The 26609-nt window shown below is 47.3% G+C and overlaps 4 protein-coding genes across 5 annotated transcripts; all 4 read right to left on the bottom strand.

The window, feature by feature from the left end:
* Positions 1-1175: 1175 nt before the first annotated feature.
* LOC104688586 (glutathione S-transferase theta-1) lies at positions 1176-6507 on the bottom strand. The gene is made up of 5 exons (XM_010398144.4): positions 6317-6507; positions 3481-3568; positions 2672-2822; positions 1958-2134; positions 1176-1421 (listed from the first exon to the last, which is right to left on the bottom strand). The coding sequence occupies exons 1-5, from the start codon at positions 6426-6428 to the stop codon at positions 1215-1217; spliced, it is 735 nt and encodes a 244-aa protein (XP_010396446.1). The 5' UTR covers positions 6429-6507; the 3' UTR covers positions 1176-1214.
* A 1139-nt stretch (positions 6508-7646) lies between these two features.
* On the bottom strand, positions 7647-17134 carry DDX51 (DEAD-box helicase 51). 2 transcript variants are annotated; one of them, XM_039561373.1, is made up of 16 exons: positions 16397-16476; positions 15845-16224; positions 15211-15458; positions 14958-15108; positions 14160-14305; positions 13755-13826; positions 13466-13572; positions 12819-12927; positions 12304-12449; positions 11437-11629; positions 10716-10831; positions 10510-10626; positions 9399-9500; positions 9078-9141; positions 8731-8865; positions 7647-7898 (listed from the first exon to the last, which is right to left on the bottom strand). In XM_039561373.1, the coding sequence occupies exons 1-16, from the start codon at positions 16417-16419 to the stop codon at positions 7872-7874; spliced, it is 2136 nt and encodes a 711-aa protein (XP_039417307.1). In that variant the 5' UTR covers positions 16420-16476; the 3' UTR covers positions 7647-7871. The 2 variants fall into 2 exon arrangements, with proteins under 2 accessions (XP_039417307.1, XP_039417308.1); XM_039561374.1 differs by lacking the exons at positions 7647-7898; positions 9078-9141 and having other exon boundaries at positions 8741-8865; positions 16397-17134.
* A 98-nt stretch (positions 17135-17232) lies between these two features.
* On the bottom strand, positions 17233-19652 carry LOC104688767 (macrophage migration inhibitory factor). Its single transcript, XM_039561379.1, has 3 exons — positions 19417-19652; positions 18342-18514; positions 17233-17500 (listed from the first exon to the last, which is right to left on the bottom strand). The coding sequence occupies exons 1-3, from the start codon at positions 19522-19524 to the stop codon at positions 17434-17436; spliced, it is 348 nt and encodes a 115-aa protein (XP_039417313.1). The 5' UTR covers positions 19525-19652; the 3' UTR covers positions 17233-17433.
* Positions 19653-21794: 2142 nt separating this feature from the next.
* On the bottom strand, positions 21795-25493 carry LOC104688587 (macrophage migration inhibitory factor-like). Its single transcript, XM_010398145.4, has 3 exons — positions 25285-25493; positions 22697-22869; positions 21795-22021 (listed from the first exon to the last, which is right to left on the bottom strand). The coding sequence occupies exons 1-3, from the start codon at positions 25390-25392 to the stop codon at positions 21955-21957; spliced, it is 348 nt and encodes a 115-aa protein (XP_010396447.1). The 5' UTR covers positions 25393-25493; the 3' UTR covers positions 21795-21954.
* Between the last annotated feature and the right edge of the window lie 1116 nt (positions 25494-26609).

Raw genomic sequence — 26609 nt, 5'->3', positions numbered from 1 at the left:
GGATGGTGCAACCAGCAGCAGAGACAGACTTCCAGATACAACCACAGCTTAACAAGGAGGGGAGAAAAACAATTCTGCACACTGGAACCCTCCTCATGGAGGCCTGTACTTGGAAATGGGAGGTCACAGGGACAGGAGAACAGAAAAGCAGGAGGGGCACAAAGGGACACAGGCAAGAGGTTATGAAGGGTGCTGCACAGGTGTGGAGGATGACTCGATGTCCACTTGCTTCCAAATCCAAACAGAGCTACAACACCTGGCAAATACAGCCACTGGCTTTATGGAGGATCTGATGAGACTGAAGAGCAGTGGAGCATTAACTATGTTTGGGACATTACTCAGCTCATGTACCGAGCTCTCTGCTACCTGTGCTAGCCCAGCCACCACACCGCTCAGTCTGACAGCCCAGTCAGAATGGTTTCTGTTGAGCTGACAAACCCCTCTGGGAAAGGGACAGAGCACTGATGTAGTTTGGAGAGGGGACTGTGTGGTTGGCAGCAGCTTGACCAAGAAAAGCAGGTTTTTTTCCACTGTGCAGGATGTCCTTTGTAGAGTGTAGCATGAGTCTCTGGGTGAGCTTTATTGATTCTGTCCTTCCCAAAAGCTGGAGGCATTCCTTGGGTACTAGCACAGCTCCCTGCATCTGGGCACTGTGTCCCTTTGCTCTCCCAGGTGACGCAGCAGCATCTAGTGGCCAGGTGTTTCCAGAGCCCTGGCAGGGTTCCCACCGGGGGCTGCGTCCTGGCTTGTCTCTGTCCGAAAGAGCAAAAATCTTCCAGCAGACTGTTTTCACTTTGCAAAGGGAAAACCGTCTACTATAATGATTTTTCCTTGTTTCAGACACACCAGTTCTGCCATACCCTCAGGAAACCTTTGGTCTGGCCTGGAAAACTCAGAACAGAGATGGGAGAGCAGCTCTGCTGCCCCTGTTTCCACACAGACTGAATCACCTCAGCCCTGAAACAGATCCAGTGGTGCTGGAGCATGAAAAAAAAGCCTACAGGGCTACAGTTCCCATGCTGCAGTGGACAAGAGGGAAAAGCAGCTCATGGCAGTCTAAGATGTATTTTTCTTCCCTTCTAAGTTGCAGAAAGGCTGTGAATGAAGAGAAGTGCACTTTGTGGAATGGTGTTTCTGTATGATTTTTAGAAGAAATGCTGAAAGACGACAATAAAGCCTTCAGAAAATAATCCATTTTATTAGAGCATTACCCTCTAATTCTGGCTGACCTGCTTTAGGAGCTGCTGCTTGAAATTCTCCATCATCTCAGGTGCAAACTGATCAGCAGTCATGTTCTTAATGTTCATGATCTCTTTGTGGGCTTCCTGGAAAAGCTGCTTCCCCACAGCTTCTTCCACCCGCTTGCGCCACTCCATTAACTTTGGCCTCTCCTCAAACAGGTCGTAACCAGCACACACAGGCTGCAGAGACAGACACAGCACCCAGGAGTGAGGCAAACATGGCATTTACCACGGATGGGACCAAATGAAAGATGGATATGCTTCTGGCTCAAGGCAGCAGACAGTCATGAGGTTAGGTGGAGCTCATCTCTGGCTCTTAGGTCATAGGAGGTAAGTGGTGACATCCTCAGCAGCTGCTGTCCCTTGGGACGTGCAGCAAAGAGCTCTGCCATGGCTAACCCAAGAACGGTCTAACACAGAACACGGAAGTCCATGCACACCAACACAGCTCTTCCAAAGATCTGTACTTTCCTGCCTAGTTTGTAATTTACCTTTCTTTCTTGATGAATTCGGTCCATATTTCTATAGAAAGAACTGTTTCATCAAAGTAGGTGTTCTTCCCTGGCAAACTTAATTGTGGTCAAAGTCACAAAGGAACAAGACTTAACCCCACGGAAGATCTGCCATTACAGCGGTGGGGGTGCAGCAGCCACTCCTTGGCCTGGCCTGCCCACAGCCTGACTCACATATCCAGCAGTGCTGGGGTTGATGCTCACCTGCATGAGCTCCACCAGTGCTACAAGGTCTGCCAGGGAGATCTCGCTGCCTGCGATGAAGAGCTTGTCTTGCAAGAACTTTTCCTCAAACTGCTTCAGGGCAACGTTCAGCTCCTCAGTAGCAAACTCCAGTTTCTCTGGAGGAAGTGGCTGGCCTGTGAGGAGAGGCAACAGCACCTGGCAGGGAGAAGAAACAAGCTGTGTATGTGTTTCCTTCCAAATCTAGTCATCACACTCTCACTGCCACCTTCTGAGGATCCCTCACCAGCCATGCACTAGAACAACCAGAACTGCTCATCAGCCTTGCCAGGTTAACATTAAATGTCAGTCATTACTTCCTGCCTCTCCTTGTCTGCTGCCTAGAAATCTGAAAATTCAACCACAAGAGTCTCCTCTCAAGGGAAGACTGTATCATCTGCCAGCAACTGTGTTTTGTTTTCCAGAGGGAGGTTGGTATTTTCCATGAAGCCGAGCAGCCAACACTGAGCTGTGTCTGGTGGGAGCTGCTCACCCAGGATGTGTTTGCTCTGGACCTTTGGCTGCAGCATGAAGGATCCAGGGCACTTCAGTTAGGCTCCCTTCAGCAGCCAAGTCAGTTTTGTTCCTATCTGTCATCTGGCTTGTACATTTGCTTAGAGAGGCCCTGCACACAGGCAGGCAGGCCATTTAACTTACAGTTCTTAGCTCGTAAGTTTTGACATGTCGTGGTTTTACCTTGGTTAAGAACAACTTGCTTCCCTTCGCACGGATGTTGGCATGCTGCCAGGACAGGTATTCATCAACCCTAGCCCTTTTTTGCAGGTCAGATGGGTACCAGTGATCAGGAGTCTTGAATTTCTGGACGAGATACAGGAGGATTGCAATGCTGCCCAGAGAGCAAGACAGACTGGTAAGCTGATCATCTGCGATTAAAGGACCTCATCTTTTCTTCCCCCCCCAATTTTGCACTGCTGGACAAGCAGACACACAAACCTGATTGGAGTCAGGCAGAAGTTCAGCGGGGCACAGCACAGGAGAGAGTTTGTGCTGGCTTAACCAGCTGCTTGTGGACAGCAATTACCTGATATGAGATAATTGCCCAGTGAGACAGGTGTGGTCTGCTGGCACAGTTATCCCATCAACATTTTTGAGCAAATAGAAGCTGCAGAATGAGTTTATACCAAATCTGAGCTTCACGTTGCCTGGCCATCCAGGAGAAGGTGCTTTATGTCAGATGTCCTGCACTGACCTACAGCCTCCAGCTGCAGGCAGAGAGCAGGAGGACACGTGGACAGGTATTTAAGCTCAGAAACACTGCTTACAAAGTAGCAGAGGAGCTCCAAGCAGCAGCTTTTTCTACTATTAATGCTGTTCAAGCTGCTTACATGTGATAGCTTTTCTTGAAACACAGGTTTGTACAAGTGGAACATAGGATAGGAATGAGACAAAAAACTGCCTGGACTGGAGTCCCAGCAGTACACTGGCAATCCAAGCATTGGGATAAACAATACTGCAGTAGGGGATTGAGTTTATTTGAACCTCACCTCTCTGCTAAGGTGAAAGAACCATCCCTTAGTGCAGGCACCTTCATCAGGACATTCACCTTCTGGAACTCCTCTGTCTTGTGCTGCCCTGAGGAGGGAAATGAGAAGTTTTACTTGGCAGGGATACTCAGGACCTGTTTGTAAACACCTCAGCAGTTTGTGGGGGCCATCTAGCTTCAAGTTGGTTTTGATTGTACAAATAGAGTTTTGTATCAAGTTTACAACCAATGAATAAGTGCTGCAGGGCGAGTAGGGGGATAGTCCTACGGTATCAGCTTACTTGCTTATTGCCTGCATACCAGACCCACCTCTTCACCAAGGGCAGGATGGTTAGGAGTCCTTTCATACCAACAGCATTTCACAGCTTGGGGCTCTATCCACTCCAAGTTTGTGCCTGGAGGTACCTGTCCTGTACAAACCCAGAGGGAGCAGCAAGCACCTTGGAGGAAAAGGATCTCACTATCAGAAATACGAACAACAAGGACAGTGAGAAAGCAGGTAATTTTTTTTTTCTGGAAGATAATGTAATTTATATTCAAGTTGCTTTTTAAAATCCACAGATGAAAATAAATTCCTGTGATTCCATATATAGTCATGGGTACTTCATTACAGATCTTTCAATTAGCTCCTGTGCATTTTGTGTATCTTTTGTCAGAGCAAATATGGATTTGAGGTTGCTTTTAAGCTACCTTGTAGGTCCTCCCTGAAAAGCACACAGAGTGAATCTGACAGGAGAAGGTGCTTTGTTCATCTGAGGTCTCAGTGTACTCCTTTATGTCTGAAACCAGTCCCAGCAGCCTTGTTTTATGTGACTTGTTAGTGACAGCCTGTTCCAGCCACTCGCTTCAGTCACATGTGGCTGCCTGGGTATTCAAGCCTCTCTAATGTGTAACTAACCTTGTGCCATGCCCTGCTATGTGAGCCATCTGAGAATCTGTGTGCCAGAGATGCTCTGGAAGCAAACTTAGCTTTTCTAGTACCTGGCAAACCTGATTTGTGACTATTCCCCTGTCACTTGGCTTGCAGCCCATCTCCCCTACCCCTTTCTAAAAGATGAAGTGTGCAGATTCCAGGTCTTCAGGTGTCCTTTGAATGTCATGTGATTCCTATCCATTCTCACTCTTTCTACCCCTTTCATTGACCCCTGCCCTACTGGGGGCCCAAGAGCTTTTCTGGGGCATCACATTTAACCCACCACCTCAATTCTGAGTATCAGTTCTGTCACCTTGTCCTTATAAACTGTGCAGTGATGGGTACCAGTGCAGTGAGGCCTCCTGCACTGTGGTACCAGTGCAGGTACTTGGAGAGCTTCCCCATGGCATGGGAGGTACGTGCTCTGCAGGAATGGGATGAGATGCACCCAAATCACCCATCCTAAATTCACAGGCCAAAAGCAGGCACTGTTGCCAAGGGGCACAGAGCATTGGAATCTGTGATTTAATTCACTTTCCTTTCTCTCACTTCCCCTATACCTACACTTCAGTTGTTCCATTCTCTTTGGTGCTCTCATTCCTTGCCTGCCAGTCTCCTCTCTTTTGCTCCAGTGTCTCACCACAACAGTTAATTTATTGGGAAAGAAGGGGAAGGACACAAGATGAGCCAGCCCCCAGCTACAAACAATTGCAAAAATTTTTGCTATGAGACAAGTGGGAGGAAAGCCACAGTAAGGTACAACCAGCGCACAGCTAAGGTGTGCAGGGGAACACCCAAAAACTCAACCACAGCATGTCTGAGGTTTGTCTCAAGTTGGAGCCTTTTTCGTTCCTTTAACAATTCCAGCCCCAGGAGCCTTCTCATCTTTCATTGTTTTTAAGCATTACTTACTGAGGCCTTTTTATGCCCCATACATTAATTTCAAATCCAGCAGATTTCTGGAAAGGTTGAAGGATAGCTTTTGCCAGCTTCAATTACAAAGAAAGAAGATACAGATCTTTGGGCCTCCTTTGGTGAAAACACACGATACCCTTTGGACAGGCTCCTACCAGTTATCGGTTGGTTTTAACCCAACTAAACCACCTCCCTTCTTCATTTCTCAGTGTTCAGATTACTGGCAGCTGCATTGTCTCGCTCCACAGCCTTCACAAGCTGGTCCTCAACCCTCTCAAAATAACCTGACCACAAACTGCTTGAGCCAATGGAGCCCCCAGAGGGGCAGCCTTACCCCTGCCCTGCCCTACCTACACATGGGGACAGCTCAGCAAGCTGGTGCAGGAGGAGCCTCCCAAGGGGGTGTTAACCCCTGCCAAGAGAAGAGTTGCTCTACAGCAACTGCTGCTGCTTACCAGAACAAAAATTTTTTCTAAGTTGAAGTAATGAACAAGAACCACACATCTAAGCTGTCCTCGCCCATATGTGAACGTCCCATCTCTGCAGCTTTTTGTTTCCCATCTAAATCGGGAATGCCTCAGACCTGGGACATACTGAGCACTTCTTAGAAAAGCATCTCTTTTTTCAGAGACACATTTTCTGCTGGGGTGGGGCCGATTTCAAAGATAATCACACGCCTTTGCAGTGTCCTGTTTGCTGCGGAGGAGCACAGGCACTGTAATCAGTATTTAAAAACAGGGTTGCACTGAAGAATTAGGTATTGTTTCTGTGTAGGCACCAGAAACCCTCTGCAGCAGGAGGGCCACCCCACCCTCTCTCAGCATCTCGCACTGATGGGGATGGCGAGTAACCCACTTGCTTCCACCCGCGGGCTGGCATCAAGCATCTCCCCCGGGAGTGGCCAAGGGACCCGGGTGCCGGCGCGGGGAGCAGCGGGGCACCCGCTAACCGAGGGGCTGGGACCGCCTGGGGCACAGGGGCCCCCCCGCCGCCCCCTGGCCCCGCTTACCCTTAGCCAGCTGCACCCGCTTGAACTCGAAGGGGATGTTGTTGCTCCGGGCGAAGATGTAGAGCGCCCGGCAGGGCTGCGAGAGCAGGTCCAGGTACAGCTCCAGCCCCATCCTGTCGCTGCTGCTGCTGCTGTGGCTGCCGGCGCCTGGTCTTGTCCCGGCCCGTCCCGCCAACCTTGCTCCCGCCCTGGCCGGGGCGGGGCGACAGCGCCCTGCCCTCTGCAACTTCATCAGGGCGGTGCCTAACTCATAGGACATGGGGGTGGCACTTTCAGGGTGAAGTATCAACTAGGCTCTGCCACCTTACATCTGATCTCTGGCTTGTCCCAGTAACTGCCCTTAATCCCTTAATGATAAAGAAACAACAGCCCGGCTGAGAGGGCGTGGGTGCTTAAGAGGCAGATCCTGGTTTTGCCTCTGGGAGCTTACAGCTCTTGCACAAGAGGACTTCCCATTCCTGTGACTCCAGTACCAGCCCAGACACCCGTGCTATAGAAAAACAAATGAAGAGCAAGCAGTCACAGTAGGAAAACAGACACTGCTTCATTGCTATAAAACAACCTTGCTCCTATCTTCACAAGATTCAACCACCTTCCCCAAAACCCATTCCTCCAAGATTCCCAGCTTTCAGTAATGTATTACTAATGCCTGCATACATTTATTTTGCTTTGCAGAACAATAGGCCAGAGCTGGAACCATTCCTGCTGAAGGAAAAGCAACCCTTGGAGAGTTGTTGCAGGCCACAGCTACATGGCAGCTTTAAGCCTTCTGCCAGGGCAGCTAAAAATACCATGGCATGTGTCAAATACAGACTTATGGCTTGCAGTGACACTAGCTGGCTCCAGGACATCTATATTAGACATCAGACATTTCGGTCTGCATTAACACCAATCGAACACTGAATAATACCTGCTGTTACCTCTGGTACAGAATGTTGGAGGGAAACAACATAGGCAAGAAAAGGATAGGGCACAAGACTGTAACAGGGAAAACTCCTTTTATGTCCTAATCATAAAATATCCTGAGTTGACCCACAAGGATCAAGTCCAATTCCTGAGCCCAGCAGTCTTTATTAGACAGTTTTAAAAATATATGTAATATTTATTTAAAAGTTGGAGTCACTGCAGCCTAGAGCAGCTCTTCAAACACACTTCTGCTACAGGCACTGCACAGGTGTTTATGCATTTGCAGAATCATTATCCCAGCGCAGAAGTGAGGGCCCAGCCCTCACCACTGGAGAACAGCAGTTCCATCAGACCATGCTCAGGAGCCAGTGCTAATTCTAGATACGCCAGGAGGATACGATGCAAAGTCCTCTTAAAGACAACCTGTATCTCAAAATTTATCTTTTTATTATTAAACCAGTAACTGAACTCTGTTCACAGTGTCCTTGAAAGAGGAATAAGGCCTGTAACAGCTGACTTCAGATATGATAAGGTTGAGGAACCAATCATTCAGGGACCACGACTCAGCATTGCTGTGCTGGGGAACAGTCCATGTCCTGTCCAACTCAGCAGCTTCAGTGCCACATCAGCCATCTCAGCTTCCATTCGTTCAGGCTCGTTTCTGCGCTCGCTCGTTCTGTTCAAAATTAAAGTTGAGAAGGTGACTGAAGATGCCCCTGTCTCAGAGTCACACAGAAGGGACTTCAGGGAGGAACACGACAATTTGATAATCTTTTCTGCCCCGGTTCTCAAACATTCCTAGTCTACACTCAAAATCATTTTTCAAGGGCAGGTATTTATGAGGCGTTCTCAAATTAGAGAGCAGAACACTTGCCCAAATCATGCAGCACAGTCTATTAAGGATCCCTAGTCCACCCATCTGCAAGGTAAATGATATCCTGCTTTTGTCTCAAAGCTCTCAACTTCACACTGGTGTATAAAACAAGGCCTGCAGATAATTCTTTCCTGGCTTGAGATACCCAACTTTTAGTCAGCATAGCTGTACATTACAGTCAAACTCTGGAATGACAAAAGGTTTAATCTCTGCATTTTGCTTGCAGTCCTCTGGGTAGCTGTCAAAATCCCAGCTACAGAGGTAAAGAGAAGGACAGAATAGAAAAAACCCACCAAAAATCAGAGTTGAAAAAGACCCTTAAGACCATTGACTCCAACCCTTTACCTGGCACTGCCAAACCTACCACTAAACCACATCCCCAAGTGCCACATCTACACATCTTTTAAACTCCTCCAGGAATGCTGCCTAACTTTGACAGAAAACCTTTCTCCCCTCCCCACCCTTTCTGAGTATTCCATAAGGATGCAGCCACAAATGTTGCCTTCACACTGAGATGGTACTGTCTCAGACAAAGGAAAGGATCCCGGACACTAATACTTGTGCTAAGCATGTATTGCACTGAACTGTGCAAGTTGCAGTTTGATTTTTTTATTTTCTTCCTCATTTCCATTACCTTGACTGTCTTCTCAAGCTTACACAGAGCTCCCTCATATTGCTGCACCAATGGCTTCAATGAGTTGCCCTTCACTGGGTGTTTCTTTATATCTTGGATGCCAGCATCCCTCAACATCCGCAGAAACCGCCGCTCCTGCACAACAAAACAGACACTGCAGATGAGACACCCCACCGCCTGTCAGCTAGAAAATGAGCACATTTTGGAACATGCTGCTTAGTCAGGAAATAATTGACATTTCCAGGTGCTAAGGTCAGCTGACTGGAAAAGGTGGGAAGTAGTATGAACTTTACATTCCTTATGCCCCTGCATGCATCCTTATCGAATGAATCCCCTGCCAGACATACCTGAATTCTAAGGACCAAGCTGAAAGCAACACCTGCTTCTCCTGCACGAGCTGTTCTTCCAACCCTGAAAACAGTAGCTTCGAGTCAGTTTAGCCCCATAGTCACTGCCATTTATCAGCTCCCAGATTCTGATGCTGAAATTCTCCAGTTCTAAGAGAGTCTGATTCCAAGCAATGCTATGGGCTTAATTTTTGTTAGAAAGCTATTTGCCTATTAAAGTAAAAAGAAAAGCTAAAAGCACTTTTAAGTGCATGTCACCTCTGCTAAATATTTCAAAGCAAACCAAGCTCAGACACCTTCCTTTTGTTCCTGTTGTCTTACCGGTGAATGTACGTCCTGATGAACTGTGGTGCATCATAGTTTATCACATAATTCACTCCTTTAACATCAATCCCTCGGGCTGTGGCATCTGTGCTGATTAACCTGGTTGTAAGTGTATATATAGTCATTTTCAGGTAACATCTCAGGCACTACACACACAAGTAAAACCCAAGTAAACACAGCACAACTCTTGCTAATCTTGAACTGGACAGTGAGCCTCTGCCTCTAAGCCTGGCAGGAGCACTGCCAAGTCACTCCATATTGCCACTGGCCTTATCAGCTGCCCACAGACCTCCAAGCATCACTGCAGCCCTGTCACCCTCTGCTGAGCATGAAAAGTTACTGTGTGTTTCCAGGTTCTCCAAGCATGTCAGACAGCTGCCAGCACACTGGAGGTTACAAACTTCTAAGGTATCTGAATATTCCATAAAAGCACGGAACACAGATGGTGAGGTGAGAAATACCAATAGTCAAGGAGAAATTTATACACCAGGTCTGGATAAAAAGAACATCCAGAAAAAAAGTATTTACCTTCTCCTCAGAGACATTCCACAGACACAATCTCATACAGCTACCAAAACCACAATGCAAATCAAACATGTATAGAAGTAGACATCTATGCCAGTCTGAGCAGGGATTGCTTTGGTAGGAAGCTCTAACACTATATACAGTTTTAGCACCAACATCCATTTCCTCCCTTCAAATACCAGACGCCCAGCACAAACAAACTCCGTATTTGCAAACCTGTGTGTTCTGAGTAACTCTATGAACAAGCATTTGTATTTACTGCTTGTTATAAAACAACACACAGAAATTCAGATTGCAGCTAGATTAGAACAGGCTGAGTTACATGCAAGATAAACAATTCAAAGTCACAAGTCCAAGTCTCACACCCATTCTGCAGCAGACTCCTGCATGCTCTGTTTTAGAAGACCCCATGTAACTGTGTCCCTTGTTCTGTTTAGCTGTTTACACTGTGTCGTGGTTTGAAGCTGGCTGCAGAGCCAGCAACTTATATCAGCAACTTGTCCATCAAATAAGTTTCAACCTACTACACACTAGAAAGAGCCTGTGCTGGAAAACATATAGAAAAGTAGTTTAAGATGCTCACAGTTGTATTTTTCCTTGTTCAAACTCCTTCATGGTTCTCTGTCTCTCATTTGGAGGTAACCGAGAAGAAAACTCTGCCACTGTGACTCCACCAAAGGCTTGAACCAGCAGGAACAACCTGCAGGTAAATGGAGAGAAACTGTCACTTCCTTACCTCTGTAACATCCCTTGACAGATATCTAGGACAGTGATCTCATTAATGTTTACCTGTGAGAGGCTTCCCTGGAGTTGGTAAAGCACAACACGCGGGTGAATTTCATTTTCAGCATGAAATACAAGAGGAGCAAAGGCTTGGAATTCAGGTCACAAGGCACGTAACATTGCTGCAGTCAACAGGGAAGGAGTTCAGAGAGAAAAGTTACTTCTTGCTAAGACTATCTTCCCTGAAATCCACTACCTGTCCATGACTTACACAGGCTTGGATGTTTTACAACTAACAGCAGCAAAACCAGAGCCCATAATGCCACCCCTTTAAGAATAAACAGGCTGGCAGGATACAAGTGGAGACAGGAGACCTGAGTTGTTCTAATGCCCTTACTTCTCCATGGCAAGTAACAACATGCATTGCCTTCCTGTCTACAGGTTGGCACGTATACACGTCTTGAAATGAATGTTAGACATATGGACAATTGATAGGTGCTACTACGTTATAATGACTTCAGATTTCCAATCCCTGTTGCTGGTTAACTCAACTCCACATGAAGAGAGATTAATTAAAAAAATAATCCAGTCTTAACCAAATGAACATTAAGTAATGAGAAAATATATGTGCAAAGGTAGAGCTCTCTGGGTCACATATACTCCCAAAGCCACTTCTGGCAAGGAAACACAGGGAAGACATACTTGTTTTAGGGTAAAACCACAACTAGACAGTCTGGAATTAAACAAATCTTCAAGTATAACTTACTCAAAAGAATTAACATCATACCGATAGCCCCTCAGGGAGTGTGTATTTATCATTAGTATCTTGTTCAGTTTCTGTTCCATCTCTATTCTTCTCGGAATACACAGATGTGAAGAGGCGAGGCTGGAATAAATCCAGCTGCTGCAATTTCTCTGGGTCCTGGGTCAGTGTGGCTGAAAACAGCAGTTTCTGTAAGGGTATCTGAGGAGAGCAGGAACTGAAAGAAACAGCACACAGAAACTGGGCTTTGAGGATGGGGCAAAGGAATTTCACCCTAAGTGCCTTCAGATAATATAAGGGAAGCAATGAATGCTCTTTGATGCTATTTTCCTGCCCTGGGCTTTTCCTATAGGTTCTTTTCCACTCTTGTTTTATCTGGAGTTCACAGACAGAACTGATGAGCATTCTCAGTCAAGTGCACAACCCCAATCCATTATTCCTGCACAACAAGTCCCTGTACCCTGATTACCCCGTCCTCATTCTAGTCATGTCCTTCCTTGGCCATTCATCTCAGTTTCTGACACAGCTCTACCATTGCTGTACAAAATCAGCAGCTGCAGATTGTTAATTGCATGAGTTTTCCTCCAAATCCATTACTCAGCTTTGCCAAAGGGCATTACTATAGTTACTGTGCAAATGGGTCACAAATTTGCAATATCTGTGCATTGTTTTGATGCTCCTTTAGTCTAAATAAGGAAAGCCTGCAGAATACAATACTGAGTCTGAAGGACATCCCCTGGCATCAGCTGTTCACTGCCTTATTTTGGTAGACATTCCTCATAGGAATCAAGCTTTGAGAGTCCATCTGGGAGCGTACAGTGGAGAAGGGCAGCGACATCCAGGTGCTGGTGTCCATACCATCAGTTCAAAGAAATGCATTCTGCAACTTACCTGGCTGCTGTTATAGGCCCTGGTTTGGTCCTCTGAAAAAGCATGTTGGAGCCAGAGTCATTTTCTACTTGGAATGCAGCTCTGACAATTTGGTTCAGACAGTTCTGGTGCATGTCATCAATCATACGGTCAGCTTCATCTACGATCTGAATTCACAAGGATAAAAACCACCACTTGTTAAATACTGGGAGCTTTTATTTTCCTTTGTATCTGCAACCAGTGAGCCACAAGGTAAAATAATGGAAGGTTCTAGTCAAGAGAATTGCTTTCTTTGCCCATCCTTACTCCGAGTTTGCAAGAGCCTAAGAGAGAAGAGGAAGTGGGTGGATGCTTGGGTGTCACGAGTTGGAATAAAACATCTCATCTTGTGACTGCTGCCTCCACAATCTGGAGCGTAGACAGGCCCACACAACAGTTCCAACAGAGATGTATTTATGTTCCACACAGGAAGAAAGCAGGAATTACTGCTGTAGCAGACATTGCACTCAGATGGGAGACCTGTGGATGTGACTCACCAGGAAGCGAAGCTGTGTCAGGCTGAAGCCCGGGGTCTGGTTAATGTGATCTGTGAGCCTCCCTGGTGTGGCCACAACAATGTCAGCCAGGCTGCAGTAGCCTGTCACTCTGAAAGGACAAGCAGCCCACCAGTAAGTATCGTCTTCACCATAAAGCCTGTAGCAGAGACCTTAAGGAGCAGACCTTAAGGTTTTCCTACCACTCAGTTAACTGAGAAATAGCAAAATTCACATATGGACTTGACACTGGACAGCATGCAGGGGCAGTGGTGGACACCAAACACCAGTCTCCACTGTGCTGCCTCATTTTAGACAGGAAGTGTCATTCTTCACTGTTCTTAAAAAAAGTATAATTGCAGCAAAATCCCACAGTCATATGTACCTGTGGATACAAGGTAAACATTCACATTCTGAATAACTGCTGATTAAGAACCCCAAAAATCTAGTAAAACATTACAATCACAAAACACGGGTAGTAACAGGCACTATGACAAAGACAGAACCCCCAGAATCCAGCATATAAATCCATTATCCAAAATTACAATAGCATGATGGTGTGCTGCAACAGACTACATTTTAAGCCCTGCTTAATGACATTAATTAGCTTGCAATCTCTATAAACCTTATCAAAATACCTTTTAACCTACTTTTTCTGGACAAGCATCTCCTGCTCCTTTGCAAAAGATTTCTGGCCAGTAATCAACACGACCTTCAGACCTGTCCCATCAGTGTAAACGTTGAACACTTTACTCACCTGCAAAGAGATGAGCTTTGTCAGCTGCCACAGAATCAGTTGCAGTAAATACTTTCTATTACATGAACAGCATCAAACCCACTGGCAGGTCTTCAGCCTGCTCCACAGAACAGCCAAAGCACTGGCTGCACCAGCCTGTCCCTCAGCCCAGCTCTGCTCAGAGATGGTGAAGAGCCACATACCTGTTGTGCCAGTTCTTTGGTGGGCAGAACAACCAGAGCTCGTACATGGCAAACCACTCGATCTAACAGAACCTGCCAAAATAAAGGCCAAATGAGTCCCTGAAAACCAGAAAATGGGGTTCTTGTACCTAACTTAGCAAGAAGAGAGGGGCTTGACACATTCTCACAGTTCTATGTTTCCATTTTTCTCTCTCCACCCTCCCAAGTCCTCATGCTGTGCCTACTGTCTGAGAAAAGGAGTGGGATGGTGACAAGAAGCTCCCTCAGACAGCTCTGAGCTGAAAATCTGCCACCTTATGTCCACAAATTCCTTGACTTTTTAAGCTACTTTTAAGTTCAGGTTTTGCTTGAACAAAAGCAACCCCAGCATTTCCCCTGCAGATACTTCCCTGAGGATAAACTCACCTGTACAATGGGTATGACAAAAGACAGGGTCTTCCCACTGCCTGTGGGTGCTGAGACACAGATGTCCTTGGGGCGGTATCCCCCCCGCCCCATCAGATAGCCATTGGAGGCACTCTGGAGAATGGCAGGAATCACCTCTGCCTGGACTGAGCAAAACCAGAAATAAACACAAACCAGATGGTTAATGAACTCACTAGTAACTGAAAATGTTATATAAAAGCATTTTTTAAATGAGAAAATGTGTACTGGCTTCCCAACATAACCCTGATAGGCCTCTGACACAGCCTAAGCCTCCAGGCTCAGCTGAAAGTCACCCTCTGTCCTTATCCTTGCATCCAGCTGTCCCTTCTACTTATTTAAAAGCCGACATTTATTGCACTTGTTTACAAAACTGGCAAAATAATGGAAAACAAACAGATTTTTTTTTTGTTTGTATGTTTTTCTGGTGCTTTAATGAGCTGAATGAGTTCCCAGATCTGATCAGCAGCAGAGATGGTGGAAAGTAAGGAGCTAAAACACAAACTTGGCATAAGGAGGAAAAATGTGAGGACACAAGTAAGACTTCCCTCTTTGGGCAGCTCTGAGCCATTACTCCAAGCTATTATTTCTGAGTAGATAACAGACTTTTACTCAGCCTAGACAAAGCTTTGAGAAAGAAGGGTTAAATCTGGTACCATCACTTTTGAGCATTAAATTTTGTCCTGTATTTTACTTCACTGACAACATAAAATATACAGCACCAGAACACAGAAACTCTTTAAGTCCTTTTAGAAAGAAACAAAAGCACTATCAAGGTACCTGGAAAAAAGGACTCTATTCCATTCATTTGCAGCTTTTTCAGCAGCCGGGGATGGATTCCTGGGACATCTCTGATTGGACATAGATTATCTTTGATGCGTTTCTGCACTCGTTTCGGTTGAGCAAGCCACTGTGGTAAGAAGGGCTGAACCTGAGGTGAGGGAAAGGAGAATATGGCAATACCATATGTAAAATAAACTTTTTAAGAAGCATGTTTTCTCAACCATCATCAAAACTCAGTCAAGCTAGTTACCTTTTGCACTGGCTTTGCATCATAGTCTCCGAGAATCATCATATTGGAGGGTGGGCAATTTGCCTCTTCCCCTGAGGCTGCTAAGGGCAGCTCCTCCTTTGTACTTTGATTTTCTTCAACTTTTTCACTGTTCTCTTTCTTTCCTGTTTCATCTCCTTGTGTTTCCTCATCAATCTTCTTCCTTTTATTAGACTTGTTTTTAAAGTTGTTTCTGTTTTCCAGTTCTTTGTCTTCTTCAGAATCTGGAACTTGGGTAATAGCAATACAAAGATAAGGTCAGAACATGCCACAGAAAAGGGACATAGGCAATATTACAACACAGGACTTAAGCAACATCTTGCAAGCTCTTTTTTCCTAAATCCAAGTGCAAAAGTCAAACATTTCTTTTTTGGTATAGATGCAACAACACTGAGGTGATACGACATGCTTCCCCCCTCCCCTTACACCAAACTGATCCTCAGAGTTTGCAGTACAGGGCCTTCCCTTAAAAAAAAAGAAATTGGAAACATATGAAGGAAATGAAAACAAAATCAGGTAAACTAAGCAAGGTACTCAATGAGCAGCTTGTGTCCACTTTCTGTGGAAACTGTCAACCACAATGAACTGAAATCCTACAATCTCACTTTATCCTTACCTGCTTCAGTCTTCTCTCGCTGCACTTTCGATTTTCTTCTATTTGCTTTCTTCTTCTTCGTGGGGCTGCTGCCATCTGCTGTCTCCTCAGTACCAGCCCTTTCTTCGGAAGAGCTACGGGGCCGTTTTTTTGTCTCTAGCTTCTTCTGTCCTTGAGCACTGGGCTGCTCTTCACTCTCCCTCTTCCTCTTTGCTTTTCCTTCGCCGGGCTCACTCCTGGGGCTCAGCCCCGCGCCCCCTGGGCCTTCCCTTCCCTGGGGCTGCGCCTCTCGCTGCTTCTTCAGCTGCCGGGCCCTCGCCTGCTGCTGCAGCCGCTCCAGCAGGACCCGCGCCCGGTCCTCCGCCTCAGCCTCCTCCTCCTGCTCGTCCTCCCCGCCATACCTGGAACAGCCCAGACAAACCTCCTCAGGCACGAGCCGCCCGCCCGCACACACCTCCGGACAGACACCCCCGGCCTGAGCCCGGGGCTAAGGCAGCGCCCGGGTCAGGGCCAGGGCCATGGCCAGGGCCCGGGAGCAGGAGCGGAGCAGGAGCAGGGCCGCGGCCGCGGTACCTGTTGATGCAGAACAGCGCCATGACCACGCCGCGCCAGCGGGGCGCACCGAGATGACGTCATCACGCCCCGCGAGGCCACGACGGAAGGCTCCAGAAGCCGGGGGTGGGCGCCCCCTGCCGGCCCAGCGGGGAGCCTGAAGGGAGGGCGGGAAAGCGCTGAGGGGACGGACGGGAGCCCAGGGGAGCCTCAGTGCGGGACAGGGCGGGAAAGAGCACTGCACCCGTGTGGGACAGGCTGGCACGGCACTGCACCAGTGCGGGATAGAGCACAGCATCAGTGCGGGACACGCTGGGAGAGGGCACAGCATCAGTGTGGGATGGGCTGGCAGAGAACACCGAAGCTTCCCACAGCACTGCAGGCCCCTGCAGAGCTTCCACAGCACTGAGGGCCATCCCCATTGCCTGGAGCAGGCAGTGTAAGCAATGTGGATAACAGCATTTCCCCTCAGTGAGCAAAAGCACTCCTTCCTTGCTTGTTTGGCCACACACAGGTGGCACCTCCTCAGGGGAAAGATGCCCTGAAGCAGCAGGCTCAAGGCTAGTCCAAGGACTGCTTCCACTGTGGCAATGGCAGACACAAACCAAAACCAAACCTCAGAGCGACAAGCAGCCCCGGAACACACCTACAGCCTCTGGGACACAGCAAGGTAAAAATCAGTGGAGTGCTGTCAGGAACCAGCCCCAGGCACCACCACCACAGCATGAAACGCTGTGTCTAAGAAACACGGGCAAACCCAAAATATTCCTTTTGTTTGCTTTAGGATCAGAGTGAAACAGACATGTTAGCAATTGCCCAACTCCACCCCCAACCTGCCAAAGCCTACACCACACAGCTTCCTTCTAAATCTTTATTTGTTTTCTACACAGAGAAAACAGAGGAATGTTGAAGCAGCAATATTTAAACACACTAGCAAGGAGCCATCAATCTGTGAGAGTGCACAAAGTGCAACACGGGGCCGTTTGTGCTGTGGTCTCTGCTACAGGGCAGGGTGAGGGGAGGTCCAGGAACAGCCTCTTCAGACAGATGGGAGAGCTCTACGCAAAGGTGGAGCCATTCCAGCCCACATTGGCAGCATTCATGTCAAAGTAATTGATGTAGACCCTGCAGAAGAGGTAAAGGAGGAGATAACAATGACCTTATTAACTGATTTATATAAGTCATGACAACACAACAGGGGACAGTGCTTCCCATTCTTCTACTTGAAAAAACATCAAGCTTCATCTTTACCAAAAATCTGGTAGAGCCTCCAAACAGTCAATATTTCTTAGTCCTCAAAATTGTACTTTTTCTCTTTTTTTAAAATTCAAATTCTTCTGCAGTCAGGGACTGTCCAGACACTAGACAGCTTTTGTTTAGCAGCCTGTCAAGAACTTCTGGAGATTAATCCCTTTTGTTTCTGAGCGCTGCAGTCCCTCACACGTGTCACACAGACTGGCAGCCTTGAAGAGTTAAGCAGGCCCTCAGGCCTGGCTCTGCAAGTCTCCCTTCCAACCCTCATGGCACCAGGTTCTTCCCATCCTTCATGGCTGGCACACAAACCCTCTCCTGAGGCTTCGCAGCCTGCAAGGGAGCTGTTCACAGCCTGCTGGCTTCTACTTTTGTCTCTCAGCTCCAGCCTGTTACTTGCTCTTTCCTCGTGTTTTCAGCCTTGCTTCACCAGAGGAAAAGACATCACACCTCAGAGGCAAAAGACACACTGGGCAACTTGTCAGTGCTCCGGTGTTTTTCTATACTCTCAGAGCAGAATGCTATTGAACAGAGGACTCTCCAGGGAAAGAGGCAGGCACCAAACTCTTATGTGGACATAAAAATGCTACAAGCAATCACTTGGTAGTTTCCAAAACACATGGAGTTATTCCTGGCTTTTTGTATTTTTAAATGAACTTCTCAAAGCAGTTTCAGAAAGCCAGATAAATATGGTTACACTGTGTCCCAGCCTTACCTGTCTGCAGATACATGCAAGTGCTTCGAGATCAGATCACACAGCATCTTGGTGTAAGTCTTGTTCTGCTGCCCTCCTATTTTGCCGATGCTGTAGAGGCTGCAGAGTGCGCAGGGATCGGTGGAGCCCCCAAAGGACATCATCTGGTCAGGTATGATGTGCACAGCTATGTACTGCGGGAGGGAAACACTCAGTTACAGGCTATCTGAACTGCACTCTCCTGATGAAAATTTGCTCTGGGTACCAGCTCTAAACAGGGCAGTTTTGTATTGGGGTCAGGCAGCTCTTCAGTGCTGCCCTCTGCGCACTTCCTAGGCCCAGGGGAGGCTCAGGCCCTCCAGCCCCCACGGGGGGCACGGCCCTGGGGGCTGCGGGGCCCTCGGCCCGGCTCTCAGCTTTAGGAACGCGACTGTGTGTGCACAAAGCCGCCGGCGACACGGCCACTCCTGCCCGCCACAGCCTCGCCACTGCACGGGGCGGAGCGAGATAAAGGCCCAAAATCCGTGTCTGCGTGCCAGAGCTCACATCCCCAAATCACGGGCCGAGACGGCGGGCCTGACGGAGAGCCCGGCAGCGATTCGGTCTTATCGGGCTCCGGCTCCTGAGGCTGCTGCGGTGCGGCCCAAGAGGGGCCGTGTCGGATGGCTGAACCGCCAGGAGCCGCCCGCAGCGCTCGGTCTATCCGAGCCTCTGCCCGGGTGAGTCCGTGCCACTGCGCGGTTCCGCTGCTCGAATCCCGACCGCCAGCACAGGCGCAGCATATCCCCGGCTACGTGAGCGCCGCGCTCCTGCAGGCCCGGCTGCTGCTCCAGGCAGGGGCCGGGCATCGGGAGACTCCGCGCCGCGAGGTGGAACGGGCGCAAGCTCCTTCCCCCGAAGCAGCGGGGCCCCTGCCGCGTTGTGCCTCAGCTGCTCCCCTCGGTGGCCGCCGCCCGCTCGCCTCAGGGGGCGAGGGAGCGGAGATGCCCCAGGCCCGCCCCGCCAGCGCCTCCCCTCCCGCCGGGCCCGCCGAGCCTCCGCCGCGCACGTGTTCGCCCCGCTCCCGGCGCGGGGCGGCCCCGCCACCCGCCCTCACCTGCGCGGGCTTGCCAGTGGCCTTGGCCAGCTGCTGGGTGAGGTCGCCCAACAGGCTGTCGGCCACGGCGTCCTTGCAGACATTGGTGTAGATAGTGAACATGGGCATGGTGGCGGCGGTGGGGACGGCAGGGCCAGCGATGAGACCGTAGGCGAGCGGCGGGACCAGCACAGTGGACCAAGGCAGGCGTCGGCGGCGCTTTTAGCGCGCGGGGCCGCACAGGACGTAAAGCGGCCCCGCCCGGCGGGGAGGGGAGGGAGCGGGGCGGGGACACACGCACGCACCAGTTCCCTGGTTTGCCGTCCTCGCTGCGGCGTGCAGCTCCCTCCCGCAGCAGGCTCTCGGCCAGTGGTCTCCCCGCTCCGCCGTTATTCCTTGGCTTTGCTGCTGCCACTTAATATTTTTTTAGGGTTTGTTGCAGGCTCCTTCCTGGAGCGGAGTACGGGCGCGCTGGGCAGCTCATACATAACCTGATATCAGCGTAGCGAATGTGATACGACCGCTGTAGCACTCCCACTGGCTTCTGCAGGATCAGGGCCAGAGAGGGATATAAGCCTTAGCTTGGCAGTTGCAAAAAGGGATCCTGGCCCTGGCTCCGGGGTTTTCTTCTTTTGCAAAATAAAGTAACATTTGTACCGATTTTGCTTTGTGTGCACAGCTTTGCCTCAGTGTAAGCAGAAACGTCTGCCTTGCTGGCATATTCATTACTCTCTAAGGTATTTCAGTCAAATTAAAAATTACCTATTGTTCCTCAGCATCCCCATTTTCGCATAATATTTTTGTACTGGAAAAAGGCAGAAGTGATTTTTGTTTTGCTTAGGAATGAACTGGTGCGTGCCTATTCGGAGGTTAGAGGCAGCAGAGCCGAGCCGTATGCTGGGCTGTGTGATGTGATGCACGTAGGCCGCCAGGGCGCAGCTCCCCACCCCTGACTCTTGCCTGCCCCGATGGCGGCAGCGCTGCTCTGCTGCACGAAATGACTCACAGGAAGGCTAAAGAGGATCAGGCCCGGAGCCCTCTCCACCCAGACGTTTCAAACACAGGAATCATGCGCTGCTGCTGCTAGAGAGCTTGACCATATGTACACGTTACACATGTGAACACATATAGCCCTGAATGAGGAGTAAGGGATGGTGTTACACGGGAATGCTTTGGAGTGACACAGGTTATAATGCTGGGAACTGGAGCGCTTCCTTTTTTAGCGATTAACGGGGCTTAAGAACAGCAGGTAAGAACTGATTAAGTTTCCTCCCTTTGATATCCTCAGCTCCCTGCCATTGCATAGTCCCACTTATTCCTCTCACCTACTTGCCTCCCAGATTTGTTGCATGGAGGTAGGGTGGGAATTTTACCTCTGCAGGGAGAAAATCTTGAGAGCAATGTCACCATCGGTGTGCTTGCTGTGTGGCCTGCTAGGCCCAGAGTGGCAGCCCCTGGCTATGCTGCCACACAATGGAGAGACATCTGCAATTTCATTCTCTTTTGCTTACTTAACTAAAAAAAAGCTTTCACCAAAGCAGCTTCCATTTGTTACCCCAACAAAGCATTTTTGTAGGTTGAGGTGCAGGTCTGTATTTAAAGTCTTTGGCTGCAAAGCAAAGCTGTGGTAGGGACAAAATGCAATGTTTACAATAGAGTTCAGAACAGGGGTGCGATAAGGTTTGCTCTTCCAGAAAAACGTCACAATACACTTAACTGTAGAATTTCAGGAAACATCTCTACTCAATCTTTTATTTCACTTTGGAAGCAAATGATCTTATCTGACCAAGGGCTTAAATAATAAATATTTATATGCAAATCTTCCTTTCATAATTAATTCACCATTTCAGTCCCTAGGAATGGCTTACTCTGGCTTGCTGTGCCTCTGCCTCATTCTGAGCTGTGCTCTAATCTTCACTGTCACTACAAATTGCTCAATGGATGAAAAGGGGAGGGCACAACAGCGAACAGTGGTTTTTTCCACTCACTCCCTCTGCTTATGCTGAGCCCTGGGACACAGCACAAGTTTTTCTGCTAATCAGTTAGATATCCCTGTAGTGTTAGGCCTAAAGAGGACCTGGACTGCAATCCATCCCTTTTAAATAAGAGGTAATCATATCTTTCCTCCTTAGAGATGGAGGTCCACGTGCAACATTTATAGCCACATCTATTGAATTAAATAGATCTTGAAACCAGGTCAAGATAGTTCTCTTGAAATTTGACTCTTGAGCATGGACAGGGCAAAGGCAAATGGAATGTTCATCTTCGCATGTGACTAAACTTTTTTTGAAAGAAAAGCTTCTGTTAGCAGTATTTTGAAAAGGCACCCTCCATCTCAACTGCAGGTCTTCCCAGAGTAACAGGAAGGTCTCAGTCATAAGGTTTCTGCTGTATTTTTACTTTTATTTCAGCAGCAGGCAAGATGTTAAACAGCAGTGGGTAGCAGCAACTAAGGTAACAATGCCTTTTGCATTTGGCAGATACCAGAAGGTGACTAGAACTGCCGTTCTGAAACCACGGCGAGCGTTCAGGAGTAAGCTGTTACCACCCCAGGGCACTTCAAGGAAAGGTGGTGTTATTCCAGCCTACATTGCCAGGACTGATGTCAAAGAAGCTGATGTAGATCCTGGAAGGGAAGACAGGCACTGTCAGCTGCTGAGAGCAGAGTGCTGCAGGCTGATCAGGGTGTTCCTGCAACAGGACACAGCCATGCTGCAGACTCTCCCCTAGGGCTTTTTACTTCCCAGGTCTTACACTCCATTCCTCCTGCACCTTTTAGTGCCTCACCTACTTGCATTCTGGAGTTCCTAGTGTTTTTCTACTTCTTGGTTTAAGAAGCTGTCAAGATACTGTATTTTATTTACAGTCATTTCTGGAGCAGAATGACATACCTTCAGGGAAAGGACTAGAAGGGCTTTTATGTAAGTGGAAGCTCTTGGAATACACTTCCACTTGTACCCTACGGCCAGTAGGGAACTGTTGGTACATGTGACTCGAGTTATCAATATAATAACATTGAGTTATTGTGTCTTTACCTGGTCTTTTGCACATGATATCTCTGGCACATACAGTGCCTGAACCTACATCATTTTAACCAAGGAATTCTGCAGCTTTTGGACATCAGCATTGCAGGTCATGCAGTTGCTCCTCTCTTCTCTTTAGCTGGGGAGTTGCTCAGTTGACTTGGCATTTAGCCTCTTCAATCAGCACATTAATAGAGAGCACCAAAGGACCAGCCTGGGATGAATAGTTTTAACAATCTGTGGAAAGTCAAGTCAGAAAAATTTCTGTATGAGCTCACCTGTCAGATGGTATTTTCAGCTGGTTGTTTAGCAGGTCACAAAGCAATTTGGAGTAGACCTTGTTCTCCTGCTCCCCTATCTTTCCAATGCTGTAGAGAAAGCACATAGCACAAGGATCTGTGGAGCCACCAAAGGAGATCACCTGATCAGGAGAGATCTGTATTGCTACATACTGTTGGAAGAAGAAAATGAATGTTATTTTCTTTGCCACTTTAAGAAAAGTTTTGAAAATCCAGGAAGGTATTTATGTACCTAAACTGCAGTGAAAATAAATGCATGATTTTCATATGCAAGTCTTTAATTTGTTGACATCTTACTGTCTAGATTTGCATTCTACTCCAAGATATTCACTGCTGTGTCAAAGGCCAGTAAAAAGACTCCAGAGTGCTTTGGCTTCCCGGTCCAGGTGCTCCAGGAGCTCAGTGACCTATAATATCTGCAACACCTCCTCTATGCCACCAGGCTCTCCCTGCCTGTATGGAATGTCAGGGGCGAGGGGGGTGTGCAATTGCATTGCTGCCACATTGCATTCCGGAGAGATTTTGCACCTCACTGGCTCCTGCTGCAGTCTTCCCTGCTGAGGTAAATGTGAACTGACACAACAGAGGTTTAAATCAACATCCCCGTCATTAAACAAAATGCAGCCTAATCCTACTTTTGTTCTTGATATCAGGAAAAATAGAAGAAAGTATCTATGTTAATATTAATGACTAGCCTGCGATTTTCCCTGCTGCTAATACACAGTGTCAGATCCACACACTGGGGAATCTAGGGATCAGTTCCTTTGGCATTCATCTGGCTTCTGTGCTGCTCTTACCCACGTTTATTAGCAGCGCATCATTGGAACTCGGCAGCAATCAACCCTCTGGATAAAACAAGCTAGCCTGAGTACCAGGAGTTGTCTGGGTAATTAGTCTTTGGCCATCATTTACAGTTTGTTTGCGTGTAAGGTGCATCAGACCACAGCAGTACAGGATAAGCCAAGGAGATCCTGCTGAGGTCCCACTTGCTTGGCCCTGTTCTCCCCTGTCTGGACACCATGTGCTCTCGACTTTATGCCAAATGTAGGTACATCCATGCCTTTAACATCTACCCAGGAAGCAAGTTATCATGATTAAAAGAAAAATCAAGTTGAAGAATTAATCAACATTATTTTCTTCTTAGAGCAGTTTGAAAATATTTGAAACAGTTCTTCCAGTAGGAAAAAACCCTATTTGATTGAAAATCAGTATTTTTCCCAAATGGTACAGTTTCCTGTGAGAGGAAAGCTCTGCATTCCAGCCCACCCTAATCCTTTCCTTCTTTCTGTGTTATAACTAAGATACTCTCCCTTTCCTATTGCCTCCTTTGTCACGAAGAACTTGTATGTCCTCTTCAGAAAAACCTCTTTGTTATTCCCTGTATATTTCTAAGTCCCATTACATATCCCTTCCACACAGCTGCACAAACCTGTTCCAGCTGCATCCCAGCCCTGGCCTCTAGCTTTATATTCAGAAGCTGTTATGCAAGAACCACCAGCTGACACACCCCCCGCCCCCCCAACAGCAAGCACTTGTTTGCTAGACTGATAAAATTGTTGGCTTTTTTTAAAGAGGGATAGAACACATTAGTTTTACATAAGAATTTCATGTGTTCAGGTGTCCCAGTACATAGAGAAACGTTTGCTGGGAAGCCCTCAGAGTCCTTTTTGTAGGCACCAAAACTTCATTCTTTCTACAGTTTCAAAGCGTCACTCCCAAAGCAAGATAAACATTTTCTGAAAATGGGGTAGTGAATGTGCAGAAAGGGGGCTTAACCAAGCTGCTACAGATCTGTAGCCAAATCACTGAAGTTACTGCTGCTACAGCAACTGAGGTATAGCTCATGTTATGAAGTTTACAGCTCTGTAGAGAAGTTTTCTTTTGGTTTTTCATATTCAACAATCTTCAACTGATACAGTGACTAGTGACCAGTCAGTATTAAGAAAATAATAGCCCTATAAATCCTTATAAGACTCTTAATACCAGTATTTCAGTACGTTTCCTCAGTAGCGTACTGCTCTATGTTTTGGCAGGTAAAACCCCTCCAGTTTGGTAGTGAAACCAGCAGACAGCTTTTACTCTGGTATTTTGACTACAAATAGCATGATGCCACATAGATATTTTTGCCAGATGTCCAAGCAAGCTGAAAAAATAATTTTTTTACTTCAACTGTAACCACTAGGCTACAGGCAATTTGGTGGCAGATAACAAGCACTTATTCAACAGGACTCAGCAAGGCAGTTGAGGGTGAGGTTTGCTTTTCAGATTCTTGAGAGGTATTCACAGAGATACCTGTGGACACATACCACATGCATCCAGTGTCTTCACTTACACAGATAACTACATGGAATATCATCCTACACAAAGATAGTTTGAATAATTCAGTGTTTTGTGACCTCAGTAAAACTAAGTTACAGCAAACAAGTATTTAATATTCTCCCAGAGAGAAGACTGCAAATACTGGTGAGTCATTAGGTATATTAGTTTATCAAGGCTATCACTCAGAAACAGCTCATTGCATAGGTACAGCTGACTAAAGAAGGAAAAATTTCAGCAAATGGACTTACCTGTGCTGGTTTGCCCAATGCTTTTGATAATTGTTGGGTGAGCTCCCCTGCAAAAGATTCTGGAACTTTATCCTTGCTTATATTTGTGTTAACAATGAATTTAGGCATCTTTGGATCACAAGCAGGTTTTTTTTCAGCTCACCCTGTGCACAGCCTTCTTTCTAACTCTCCATAAGCTGGCTCAGCCCAGTGTGCTAGTAAACACCTCAGGAGCCTTTAAATAGTCAGTGATACCTTTGGCAGGTGCATTGAGAGGGGTGGGAGTGTCTCAGGAGAGGTGAGGCTGAATGTGCCGTCTGCAGACTGCTAACACAGACAGCCAAGGCACTGTCCTGGGAGGGAACCTGTGCTCTGGAAACCAAAGCATCCAAAATGACACTTCATCTTTGGATACAGCCTGACCATGAAAACAGTGAAAAAGCAAGTGTTTCAGAGACTGAGTGTAGGTTGTAATGCACCTCTTTATGCAAGTCTAATAATTACTTCTAAAAATTGGATGGATGATTCAGTTGTGAGGTCTGAAACTCTTTCTGTGGAATAGACCATAACACAAAAACCCCAGTGACACGTTGTGCAGACCTTTCCTGAACCATGACTAAGTCATGACAAAGATGCCTAAAAATCAGGGTCTTGATTTTCCACTGTGGTGAGCACTGGATGCTGCATGCTCAGAGAAGGCTTGTTTTCAACTTGCTCCTTTGTTGTGCAAATAGTTCCATAACAGTCATAACTCCTGAGAGACAGGAAATCCACTGGTTTTCTGACACGAGCAGCTTTTATCCAGAGTGGAGGGAGTGTGTGGCAGAGATGGGATCATTTCTCACTGATGCCTAGAAGAGCCTTACATGAGAGAAGTGATTTAGAGGGGTCATATGGCATTTGGTAGGGGGTGTTCACAGCAAGATATGTGGGGAAAGCAGGCTGAAAATGCTAATGGGGGTAAAATAAATGGTTTGATGATCTCTCCATGTTAAAAGTGATGGGTGTCTTTATGCCCAGTAGTTTCTGAGTTAAGAGCTTTTGTACTGAGTCCATTTTCCCCAGGCAGCAGAAAAGAGGGAGAACTTTCTATAGCTTGCACTAAATGCTTGTATTGAATGGTGTAATTGAAGCAAATGCTTTTAAATGGTGAAAACTTCTGTATGAACATGCTGAAGCTGATTGTGTTCAAGGTCAGGTTGACTGGGCCCTGAGCAACCTGATCTAATGGGTGGCATCCCTGCCCATGGCAGGGGGTTGGAACCAGATGATCTTTAAGGTCACTTCCAACCCAATCCATTCTTTCATTGTGTGGTGTATGTTGATTTTAAGCCAGTTCCTTCACT

Source organism: Corvus cornix, chromosome 15 (assembly GCF_000738735.6).
Source record: "Corvus cornix cornix isolate S_Up_H32 chromosome 15, ASM73873v5, whole genome shotgun sequence".
Classification (NCBI taxonomy): Eukaryota; Metazoa; Chordata; class Aves; order Passeriformes; family Corvidae; genus Corvus; species Corvus cornix.
Note: the sequence above shows the minus strand (reverse complement) of the source record. Positions and strands in the feature narration are given on the sequence as shown.